The sequence below is a fragment of the Rhinolophus ferrumequinum genome, chromosome 25 (assembly GCF_004115265.2).
Source record: "Rhinolophus ferrumequinum isolate MPI-CBG mRhiFer1 chromosome 25, mRhiFer1_v1.p, whole genome shotgun sequence".
NCBI classification, from domain to species: domain Eukaryota; kingdom Metazoa; phylum Chordata; class Mammalia; order Chiroptera; family Rhinolophidae; genus Rhinolophus; species Rhinolophus ferrumequinum.
In genome coordinates this window covers 20,572,745-20,585,308 of record NC_046308.1, presented here as the reverse complement: position 1 = coordinate 20,585,308, position 12,564 = coordinate 20,572,745, and the positions used below count along the sequence as shown (strand labels likewise).

The 12,564-nt window shown below is 40.6% G+C and overlaps 1 protein-coding gene across 11 annotated transcripts in view; it reads left to right on the top strand.

Moving 5' to 3' along the window:
• PRR14L (proline rich 14 like) overlaps nucleotides 1–12,564 on the top strand; it is a 48,119-nt gene that overhangs the window by 19,522 nt on the left and 16,033 nt on the right. For 5 of the 11 annotated variants that reach the window (XM_033098372.1, XM_033098374.1, XM_033098378.1 and 2 more), the window contains one exon: nucleotides 6,343–11,509. In XM_033098372.1, coding sequence (XP_032954263.1) covers nucleotides 6,343–11,509 — 5,167 coding nt within the window. Of the gene's footprint in view, nucleotides 1–6,152; nucleotides 6,203–6,342; nucleotides 11,510–12,564 lie in introns of those variants that run through there. The other 6 variants (XM_033098381.1, XM_033098379.1, XM_033098380.1 and 3 more) reach the window with 6 other exon arrangements.

Sequence of the window (12,564 nt, the reverse complement as noted above, 5' to 3'; positions counted from 1 at the left end):
GGAGTTCCAGTTAAGGAGTTGAATCCTTTTCATTATTTGTTAATTTATTTTGAATTTGGAAAGGCAGACGTTCAGTGGTCAGAAGAAGCTTAGGAAATGACGAAAGCCTGTAGGGTTGTCTGCCACTATCTTCCTACCTCTAGGCAGCCTTGGTGAACCTCCACAAGAGAGCTTCCTTTTATAAGATACTACAGTATTGCTAATCTGTCACACATCTTCCTGAGGATGCGACATAGAATAAACCAAAACTCATGTCATATTTAGTTTCCATTGTCTAATGTCCTAATTTTTTGATCCAGGAAAAGGTTTTGACAGAAATGCTATTGAATCCTTGTTAACCTCTAGCATGTCTGTCCTGAATTATGGTTATATGGAGATAACACCCCTCAAAGTCTAAGTTTTCTGGTGTTGCTTATGTTGTAATTAGAGTGTAAGCAGTTTTTTTAAAAAACAACTTTTTGAGATAAATTTACATACTATAAAGTTCACCCATTTGAATTACATAATTCGGTCTTTTTTTTTTTCCAGTATACTTTTAGAATTGTGCAATTATCGCCATGATTTAATTTTCATCACTGCCTTAAGAAACCTTGTACCCATTAGCAGTCATTCCCCATTCCTCTAACTCCCAACTTCTTTCAAACACTTTATAGATTTGCCTATTCTGAACATTTTATATAAATGAGATCTTACAATATGTGGTCTTTTGTGACTGACTTCTTTTGCTTGGCATAAAGATTTTTTTTTAAGTATGTTTTTCCAGCTCCAAGTCAAGTAGTTGCTTCAATCTGGTTGTGGAGGGTGCAGCTCACAGTAGCCCACGCACGGATGGAACTGGCGACCTTGTTGTTAAGAGCACCGCGCTCTAACCAACTGAGCTAACTGGCCACCCAAAGATTTGAAGGTGCAGCCAAAGTGCTTCATTCCTATTTATGGCTGAATGATACTTAATTTTATCCACTTATCAGTTGATAAACTGAAACATTTCAGTTGTTTCCACATTTTGGCTGTTGAGAATAATTCTGTTCCCAGCATTTGTGTGCAGGTTTTATGTGGACATAGTTTTCAATTTCACTGAGTAGATACCTAAGAGTGGAATTGCTGGGTTATAAAGTAAGTCTATGTTTAGCAGGTTTTTCCACTGTAAAGTTATTCCCCTCCCTTTCCATACTGTACTCTTTGGAAGGAAGTCACTATGTGTAACCTACATAGTGACAGAGAAAGAAGTTACAGGTATAGAAGGGAAAGAACAAATGTGTAACGACTGCCTCCTATATGCCAAAAGCTGTGCTAGGTGCTTTCACAGACTTGAGGATTGGAGAGTTATGCTCCCTCTGCCTATTTTTAAATTAGGGTTTTTGTCATTGTTGAGTTGTAAAGATCCTTTGTATGTTTTAAATACAGATCCCTTATCAAATAGATGATTTGCATATGTTTTCTCATCACTGGGTTGTCTTTTCACTTTTTGGTGTTGCCCTTTGAAGCACAAGAGGTTTTAGTTTGATGAAATCCAGCTTATCAGTCTTCATTTTCACTTGTACTTTTGGTATCTTAGCTAACACATCTTTACATACCTAACCACAGATCATGAAGGTATACTCTTGTGTTTTCTTCTGTAAGTTTTTATCATTTCAGCTCTTAACATTTATGATCCACTAAGATCACTTAGAGTCTGTGATCCACTTAGAGTTAATTTTTTTGTATGATGTAAGCTAGGGTCCAGATTTGTTCTTTTGCACGTGGATGTCCAGTTGACCCAGCACCATTTGTTGAAAACTATTCTTTGTTTGTCAAAAAGCAGTTGACTGACTGTAACCGTTCGAGTTTAGTTCTGGACTCTCAGTTCTGTTCCATTGGTCTTTGTGTCTGTGCGGTGCCAGTGCCACACTGCCTCGATTACTGTAGCTTTGTAGAAAGTTTTGAAATCAGGAAGTGTGAGTCTGCCGCCTTTTGTTCTTTTTTTCAAGATTGTTTTTGTCCCTTGCATTTTCATATGAGTTTTAGGATTAATATGCCAATTTCTACAAACATGAGTACTTTTTAAATGGTTATTATAAAATGACAAGTCCAGGATCTTCAGCTGAGGTCATGAAACTCCTGTGCTTCTAATAACACGGGCTCATACCTCTCAATACATTTCACCCTCCAGTATACCTAATACTTTTTTTTTTTAATATACCACATTTTCTTTATCCATTCATCCATCGATGCATGCTTAGGTTGTTACCATATCTTGCCCACTGTAAATAATTCTGCAGTGAAAATGGGGGTACAGGGTTGGGGGGATGGATGAGAAAGGTGAAGAGATTAGAAGTACAAATTGGTAGTTACAAAATAGTCATGGGGGTGTGAAATACGGTATGGGGGATATAGTCAATAATGTTGTAAAAACTATGTATGGTATGAGGTGGACACTAGAATTATCAGGGGGATCACTTCATAAATTATATAAATGCCTAATCACTACGCTGTACACTTGAAACTAACATAAAATACTAAATGTCAACTATAATTTATACATATGTGTGTGTGTGTGTGTGTATATATATATATATACATGTATATAGTCACAGGGTATAAAGTGTATCATAGAGAATATAGTCAATGCTATTGTAATAGTTACATACGGTGTCAGATGGGTAGTAGACTTGGTGGGGTTATCACTTTGTGAGGTTATCACTAATCATTATGTTCTTTTGTACACCTGAAACTATTAATAAGAAAGAAAAGAAAGTACAGAATTGTTGGATTTAGTACACCACATACTTGTAACAACTTCCTAACCTTCAGACTCTTGAGTCAGCCCACGTCTACTATGTCCCTGCTATGTGGCGTGGTCAGTGTCGGATACTGAATCCACAGCAATCATTAAGGATTGTTTCTTCCCTCAGATAGCTCCAGTCTTACGGAGGTGCTACATAACTGAGAAACAGTGTTACAGAGGTTTTTGATAGAGATGTGCAAGGGAGTAGAAGTCCAAGGACTGGCTAGCACTAATCAAGCGGGGACTCTTTCTGGAACTTCTAAGAGCTTTACATATATTAACTCGTCTAATTTTTATAAGTTTTATAAAGTAGGTACCATCTTCTCCCCATATTATAAATGAGGACCATGTCCATGTTCCACAACCTTTTCCCCTTTTCAAAATTTTCTAATAAACAAAGTTGCTCCAAACTCTTCAAGTTCAAGAGTGGGCAGAGTATCGTTTTGCTTTCATGCTGGACACAATGTATCTTCCCCACCCGGCCGTCTGCCACACCGCCCGGGAAATTCGCTGTGCTTCCCGGCCAAGTGGGGAACAGGCATTCTTCCAGCAGGGAGGGGCTCTGAGGGAGAGTTTTGCCTTCAGTGCCTTGCACAAGACAGTTTGAGGATGGCTGGAGAGTTTCATAGTTTTTCTGAGCGGATATAATCAGGAATACACCTAGCACAGTGTAGGAACAGAGTGGAAAGGCCCAGAATATATGGGAATGATTTGATGAATGCTGTTGCGTTCAGTGGAGAGAGATAATACAACCATTTGGAGTATCCATGCTTAGAAATTCACGCACAGGCTGGGCACACCCCGGGTGGCAATGAGGGGGCGCCTGCTGCCGGAGGCCAGGGCACTTGGGGAAGACGTGAGGGGTATGGTGGGCAGGCTCTGGAGGCGCCTGTCCGGGATCCCGGAGGAGGGGGAGGCGGCAGCGGAGCACGAGTTCTGTGAGGCGTGAGGCGGGGGACAAGGTTGGAAAGTCAGGCGGTGGAGGGGCAGGCCTGGCCAAGAAGATTGGTTCAGAAGGTGCTGGTGCAGAGCCTCCAGACGCTGAGGGAAGGAAGTTGGCGCGAGGACCCGCCCCTGCGGACCTGAGGCCAGCCTCACCACGGCGCCCCCTGGGGGCTGGGTCTCAACCTCGGAATCCACCCCAACCCAAGTTTTGGTTCCCATTTCTTAGGTGGTTTTATTTCAGGTTAAACCTATACTGTGGATGGAAGGAAAGTGTTACTCTTCCAATTTAAGGAAGGCTTTTTACAGAAATGATTAAGCCCTTTTGCAAACAAGGAGTTTTATGTGTTATCTCTTGAGTCATGCATTGATTTATTGTGTGACTATTAAAAAAGCCATTTAATCTTTCTGTACTTAAGTTTTTAAAGCACGGACTGGATCATCTATGCCTGGAGAATAAATTGATAGCATAAACTGAGGCACGCTGTTTGCAGAGTCTTCGAAAGTTGAGACTGCTCTTCTTTGGTCCTTTGAAGTCTTTTATGTTATTTGCAGATATATTCCCTCCAGTCTGTAACTTGTCTTTTTATTCTCTTAATAGTGCTTTTCACAGAGCAAAGTTTTAACTTTTGATGAAGTCGAATTTATCATTCTTTTGTGATCATGCTATTATTGGTCTCATGTATATAAGAATTCTTTGCCTAACCCCAGGTTATGAAATTTTTCTCCTGTGTTTTCTTCCCAAAGTTTTATAGTTCTGTTTCTGCATTTACATCTATAATCCATTTTGAGTTAATTTTTGCATGAGGTAGGAAGTTTACATCAAGTTTCCTTTTTTTTGGGGGGGGGGGGATATCCAGGTCAAATACCATTTATTGAAATGATTATCCTTTCTCCATTGTCAAGGCCTTCAAACTTTTGTCAAAAATCAACAGGCCATTTTTGCGAAGATTTATTTCTAGACTGTATTTTATTCCAGTGATCTATGTGTCTCTTTGCCAATACCATGTTGTATTGATTATTGTAGATTTATAATAAAATTATACAGTGCGATGGTTCCAAAAGAAAAAAAGTTCATGCACAGGGTAGAATTGAGTGCTGTGATAAAGAAAATAAACTAGTTTTAAGAAACTATATACTTGTGGGGCTTTAGGATTTCGAGGCTGCCTTTTGTCAGTGGTATCTGTGCAAACTTACCAAACCTAGTGTATACTTATCCATCAATATTTGCTGACTCCAAGTATTTTTAAATGCTTTGTCCTTGCCTAGTTATTAAGTTTATCATTTTAACTGTTATCAGGTTGAGTAAAATAAGAATCAAAGAAAGCAGAGCAAAGGAAAGGCATCTCTTCTTTAAATGGCAGACACTACCAGGTGGTGTTTTACATGTATTATTTAATTTAATCCTCAGACTAACGCTGAGGTAAGTGTACTTCTCCTTTTTTAAAGGAGGAAACAGACTCAGAGCGGTAAGTAATATCACAGAGCCCACTGGCCCTGCTCTTTCTCTTAAAGTTGCTGCTCTCACTACCAGTTGAAAAATGGATAGGGAAGCCCTAGGAAGACACAATTAACAGCATTTGTTGATTTGACCTAACTGTATTCATTTATTAATTCCACAGATATTTACTGAGTGCTGTTATGTACCAGGTATTATGCTGGACTCTAGTGAAGAGGAGAGACCAAGACAAACATAATCCTTACCCTCATGGAGTTTAAATTCTAGTGGGAATTATATTTTTAGATTGATTTGTATTTTGCTGTATCTGTTTACTGCAAGTGTCCTGTTACATGCATGAATACATACATATATATGCACATACTCACGTGAATGTATATAACTTTGCATTTGTTTTCTAAAAAGGGAGAGGAATGAAAAATTCTTTTTGTACATAACAAGTTTGGGGAACTTCTTTATATTGCATCCTATACGTAGTATTTCAGAGAAATTGTGTACTATAAAACTCCTTTATGAATTGTAGTTATATTCTGTATAGAAAGATTTTTTTGTTTTTTAATATTTCAAAATGGAAATTTTCAAATTGATTCAAAAGTGGAGAGTACTAAAGGACTTGGCTTCAGTGATTACCAGCTCATGACCAATATTGTAAAGAAGCAATTAATGAAGGTAATTGGGTTCAAGACTAACATTCAACTTACCGATTAATCTCTTGTATATAAGGGTTTGTGTATAACTGTTCTTTTTCAAAGAGGTAACTTATCTATGATTTATTTAGTATTTAATTATTCAAATAATAAGGTGGTCATCTAATAATATAAGCTGTTGGATTGAGTCTACTTTATTAACGTTTCAGAATGGAAGCTTCTTAAGACTCTGAATTAGGCATTTGTCTCCATGTTGTAGTTCTTTGTCCAGTAAGTAGGTACATTTAAATAAGCAACATTTAGAGAAAGGCATTTGTTCAAAATTATCTGTTTCTGCCAGGTACACTTTTGGCCCTCCATCACGCTCTGCAGAGAAGAACAAAACCAATGGTACAGTGCACTTGTTTTGCAATTCTCTTTTTGAGTTGGATCATTTTTGTTGTTGCCGTTGGTTGCGTGATTAAATTCATGAAGGCAGAGCAAATGATTTTGTGATTGCTTGCTGATTTGGATTTATTTTTCTCGTGCAGAAGGAAATGTACAAATTACAACTGAAACTCTCCTAAAATCTACTGAAGAAGTACAAGGTATGAAGGTCAATGGGACTAAGACGGATAATAATGAAGGACATGAGAATGGCAATGTGAGTAAAGGTCTCTCGGCTGGGTGCAGCGAATACCCAGAAGTAGACAAAATCATGACCAGTAGTGAGGTTTCAGAAACCAGCACATTAGTTTCCCTAGAGCCTTTAAACTTTGTGGACCCTGGATTAACAGAAGCAACTCCTAAAGAAAAAGAATGTGAAGAATTAAAAACTTGTCCTTCTTGGTTGTCATTATTACCAGGGAACAGTGCCATTTCCAAAGTGGACAATGGGAAGGAAGAGTTGTGTAAGTTAAGCCTTGTGTGTGAAGCAGATGACAATCACCAACAGATTCTTGGCCACCATAATGAAAAACACGGTTCTGCACATGGCAGTCCCAAACTCTTGAGAAATGTAGTTGTTGTAGAACCCTTAGAAGAAAATTCAGAAGTTTCATGTTTCACGTCAAGCTTGTGTGGTCCAGAATCCAGAACGTCATCCTTGGAAAAATGTGTTTTTGAAGGTGATGGCTTGCTGAAGAGATCTGCTGAAAAGACAGATAATTCCTGTTTTGATAGGGACGATCAAAACAAGAACTTGGCTTCTAGAGGAGAAAATGAAGAACAGTTTTTGAACCCCAGGAGTGAAAGAGAGGAACTCTTTCTTGTTAATGCCAGAAAACCAGAAGAGGATGCCAGTGGTCACCGTTCTGGAGAAAAAGAGACTGTTGCCTCCCCAAAAGAAAATATCCATGATAACTGTTGCATTCAAGGCAGTATCCATACAGACAGCTCTAGTTCTTTAATGCCCAATTGTTTTACTGAAGCCACAGAAGTAATGTTAAAAAAAAAAGATTCGAGAATCACTTTAGACATTCAAGTTAGCTTAACAAATCATGAGGACCATAGAGAAACTCTTACTAATAGGAGCCATCCAGGCAGACACTCTGAAGAGAACAGATTTTCCTCCTTGATGCAGATCAAAGAGCCAGAACAGACAAGCACTATCGAGCCCAGTATATTAAGTGAAAAGATTTACAGTAAAGACTCCTTAGTCATCACCCAGAGAAATCTGGAAGGCAACACCCAGTTAAAGGAAGCATCATATAATGAATTTATGATTGAAAAAAAATCCCTTTCGAATTTAATGCCGGAGGACCAGATAAGTTCTGTAAATGAGGGATCAAAACCCAAGAAAGATACTGCTCAGTTATCATCATCCCTAGAATTTGATTACAGACCTGAGTCAGAAAAAGCGGTACAGACCTCACAGGACAATATTCCACATTTAGAAGAACAAAGCATTGCCTATGAGATGGATGAAGCTCCTTGTACCGAAGAACTAGCTGTAAACAAAATAGAAAGTGAATGTCTTTTAAATCAAGTGTCCCTTAATTCTCAAGACCATGCGAAGTTGCCAACTGAGGAAGAGTTGCCTTTAGCAACAAGCAAGGATTCCCAACAGAGCCATCACCCTCCATTAGAGGACAAAGCAGATGTCATTGCTGGTACTCAAACCATTCCGATGAAGACAATAATGAAAGACATCTCTCCACCAGATGGCAAAAGCTGTGGTGCCTCTTCAAACAGTCCCTCCTTAAACATTAAACCAGGAAGCCTAGAAAGTAAAAACGAAATGGCTGATTCAGGAACAGAAGATCTACATTCCAGACTTCTCTCAAGTAAGGAAGAAGCAGCAGGCTTGCTTCCAGAGGTCCCTGTCATGGAATGTCAAAGTGTTCAATCTCAGGATCTCTCTAGCTGCCATTGTGTAAGAAAAAATGCACCAGAAGAGAGCGTGTGTTCTGCTTGTGCTGCTACTTTTGAGTCCAGCAGAATCATCCTGGAAGTTGAAAACTCTTTGATAGCCAAATATGAGAATGCATTTCAGCACAGTGATCTCCACTCCCCAGGAAGAGAAGACTCTGTGGAAAGTAGCACCTATAAAGTGAGTTATACACGGGAGGAAAGTGAACTTGATGGGAGGGAAACTAAAGGCAGCCTTCCAGGAGATAAGATCGGAAATGAAAGGACAGAAGCTTCAAATGAAACCATTCACACCACCAGTCCCATCCAACCCAGTAAGGAAGGGCTAGAATTAAAGGAACAGAATATACCCAAAGAGACTGTGTTTTGTAAATATAACGTCTCTGATTGTACCACACAGGAACTAAACCAATCTGGAAACATTCCAAATCCCGAGAAACTGTTGGACCAGTCTCCTACTGTTATGTTCTCCAGTTTTAAAAACATGAACCCAACAGTTGAAACTCCTGATCAGAAGACAGATGAAGTCCTTGACTGCCAGCGTAATCCATACAGACCAGCTGAATGCAGATGTGAGGATAAACCAGCTAAGGAGACACTAGGTAGTGACCAGAGAGAGACCGTCACAGAGCCTGTCAGAGAGGTAAGCCACAACCAAAAGGATCTGCCAGTTGGTTCAGGCAACAACAACTCGTCTCGTGGTAGTCCAAAGGAAGGCAGTTTGAAAGGAGCCTTTGAAAGGATTTCTGGTTGTGAGGAGTCCACAGACGGTACTAAAGACATCGTCTACACAGACTGTAGTGATAAGCCTGCAGAAGGCATGCTGGACATAAGAGCATCTAACACACGTGATGGTGGTACATGGCAAGATGGACTAGTATTACATGAAACCTCGAGGAATACCCTGTCTCAGAGAGGAGCACAGAATGCTGCATTTATGGTTGACCAGGATTCAGATCTCCCAAATGCTACTTCCTCTACAGTGGAATCTCTTGAAATAAAAAAATCATGTGAAGAGAAAGTCTGCAAATTGTTAAAAGATTGTGAAATGAAAGTGTGTCCAGACTCTAATGCCAATGAGATAGAGTCTGTTGCAGATCATGAACCATTAAATATAAGACTATTGGATAGAGTAAATGTGTCTTTAAATTATATTCATCATGAACAGCAAGTTAAAGAAGCATCTCTGAGAGAAACACAAAGAATAATTGAAAGATCAAGACTAGAAATAAATTCTGAGTTTGACAAGGAAAATACCCTTGGAATTCCCTCAAAAGAGTTGATGTCTTCTAAACACCAAGGTGAGAACTCTGTTCCCCCAGGGAGCCCGAAATCCACTGAGAGAATGCCTTCGTATCTGTCTTCTCAAGAAAGTTCAGAAGCAAATATTAAGAGTGAAGAAACTGACCTTAAAATTCTTTGTAAGCCAAAAGACGGTGAAATGCTTTGTGAAAATGTAAAAGACTGCACAGTCCTGCCTGAGGTGAAGGAAGGAGCACCAAGGGATCTGAGTAATCCTAGCGAAGAAAACAGCATAGACATCAGTGTGAAAATTTTGCCGTTGACGATGGAAACCGAAACTAAAGTGACAGAGGAAACCGAAGAACATCAGAGGGGATCACCGCGTCACTTCACTGTTGGGGAGAAATCTGAGGAGGTGATTACCAGAGAAGATGGTTGTGGTGGTAATATGAGTGAGATTTCTCAGGTCCACTGTAAATCCCAGAGGATGCTCGGCGATGCTGGAGAACAACAAAGCCGGAGGGTTTTGGACTACACGTTGCAGAAGGAAGAGGAATATATGCATCACAAAGAAGCACATAGGATATTGGAACAAAGCACATCGACTAATACGTTGTCAGATGAGGTGCAAAATAAGAACCCATGTAAGGGTTGCAAAGATGAGTCCACTGTGATGAAAGAAAGCACCCCGGCAAAGCTTGCCAGGGGTGACTTTGCTGCACAGTTTCAGAAGTTGAAAGACCCAGAGGAGGAAACCTGTCACCCACTAAAAAAGGACATTGAGTTGTGTATAGGTCCTTGCCTTCGTGGTGCCCCCCAGAAAGCACAAGACCCCGGCCCTGCTAGGTGTGATGAAACACACAGTGCCTCTGGGAACACGTCACATCAGAAAAGAGTGCTTCCGTTAAAGAAGCAGCCCCATCGAACATGTAAGAAAGTTTCCTGTCAGGAGCAAGTCAACATAGGGAGAAAATTAAGTAAAGTCAGAAATTCTGCCTTTTTAAAGCATTCCTCAGAAACCGTCCCCACAAAAGCACACAGATTTTTCAGTTCGCATACCGCATCTGCACCCATAAGACTAGAACCCAAAACAGTACCTGCCAGGACCTTAGTTAGCCACATACCAAAGCAGAAGGCTACGCCGTGCCATCTCCTAAGGAGCCTGAATGTCAGGACGCCTACCAAAGAATCGGCCTTACTCACCACGCTATCCATCCTTGCCTCCAAACTGGCCCCAGCCGCGAAGACCCAGAAACTAAGGTATCGGCGGTGTTCCTCTGAACTTCTTCCAGTGGCTAAAAGCTACAAGCGGCTCAGATATAAAAGGCTCCTGGATGGATTTTCACCCAATACAATGCAGCTGAGTCCATATTTGACAGCTACTGGATGGAATAAAAGGCCTGCTAGTAAACCCTTGACACTTTATCCGCTGGAAGCCGTCAAAATGAGCTTCATAGATTTGAGCAACAAGATGCCGTCCCTGCTGTTCGGTTCCGAAATCTTCCCGGTATCCTTTCATGTGAAATCGGGCTCTGAGTGCACGGCGGAGTCCCTGAGGAGTTTTCCTGAGCACTGTGCTCCAGCAAGGCTTGCCTTAGGAGAGGCCGCCCGGTGCCCTTCTCAACCTCCCAAGTGGACCTTTTCTGTTTTCTTGTCCCATGGTTGCCCTGGGATGGCCACATTCAGGGAAGACACTGGCCTCCACGGTCAGGCACATGCCCAGGCTCCTCTGCACCCTCCAGCTCCTCTCCAGGACTACGGAGGCACCGCCATCGTCCAGACCAGAGCAGGCCGCTCTGTCCTTGGCCTTCACACACTGCTAGCACTTTGTTCCCCTGGATGTTACCGAATCTGGACAAAAAAACGGAGCTTCTCCAGTCACATGCCTACCATGCAGAGGCTTTTCATGACCCAGTTTACACAGGGCTTGAAAGGGTTAAGGTCTCCAGCCTCCATAGCTGACAAGGTCTTCTGTTCTCTGCCCTACTCGGTGGGCCGAGTGCTCTCCATTTGGAGCCAGCATGGACCTTCTGCCTGCCCCTTCGAAATCTCTGCTCTTCATTCCACTCACAGCAAGCGGCAGCCAACTCTGGGCACCACAAGCAGGTAAACCATTCTTTGCAAATGTCCCCATGTTTGCTTCCTGCGGGTGAGAAGAGATGGGCACTAGTGGAAATGCAGGGCTATTGGGAGTCTCTGTGTCTGCGTTTTCCATTTATAACTTTGTCAAATCTCTCAGCAGTAATTCTTAAGTGGCGATCCCTCTAATTTTCCTACAGAATCCTTTATTTTGTACGATTCTTTGTTCTGTCCATATATTCTGCAAACCATCAGATCTTTTGAATCTCTTCTTTTCTCTTGTCCCCACCTTGCAAAGAACAAACACCATTACAAGTTAAAGACTTGTAGTGACAAATAGTGGCTTGTAACTATAGCTTGTTCACCAAAGTATTATACAGCCAGCACTTAACTCAGTGTTTGGTATATAAACGATACAGAAGAAATACTTTTAAAATAAGTTAATTAGTTATATAGGCATAACCAAATCTAGTTTATGAACCTCTGCATTTTTTTTCTTTTTCTTTTTCAATTACAGTTGACATTCAATATTATATTGGTCTCAGGTGTACCTGAACCTCTGCATTTCTTCTGGAGCAGAGAGGCTTCAAAGATCGGCATTTGCATATGATAGTTGTAGAATTTATAGAGTTTTAAGTGAACTGGAAAAGAGTTCTTGTAGTTCGACTACTGAGAATAGTTAAAAAATAATTTCACCAATATCATTTTACCTTCTAATTGAAAAATAAGAGAAGAAAAAGAATTTTGAGTTAGCAGATCCCTAAAGCAGATCCCTAAAGATCTGCTTTAGATATAGATAAATCTTCCTGTTTGTAATCCTTTGGATGAACAGAAATTTTAAACATTTTTTTAGTTTGCTCTTACCATTGCTATGGTTTAAAAATTCAACAGCCAAAATGCCTTAAAGTTCCAGATAGCCTGGGAGCTTTGTGTATGTGGTGGTCTCTGATGCAGACTTATTCTGTGTCATTAGAAAGCTGCTGCTGCATATTATGAAGTTTCCCCAGCATCTTAGCTGCAAACTAAAAAAAGAGGTTTCAGGAAAACACCCAAGAACTTGAATGTGGCTGATTGAAATGGAG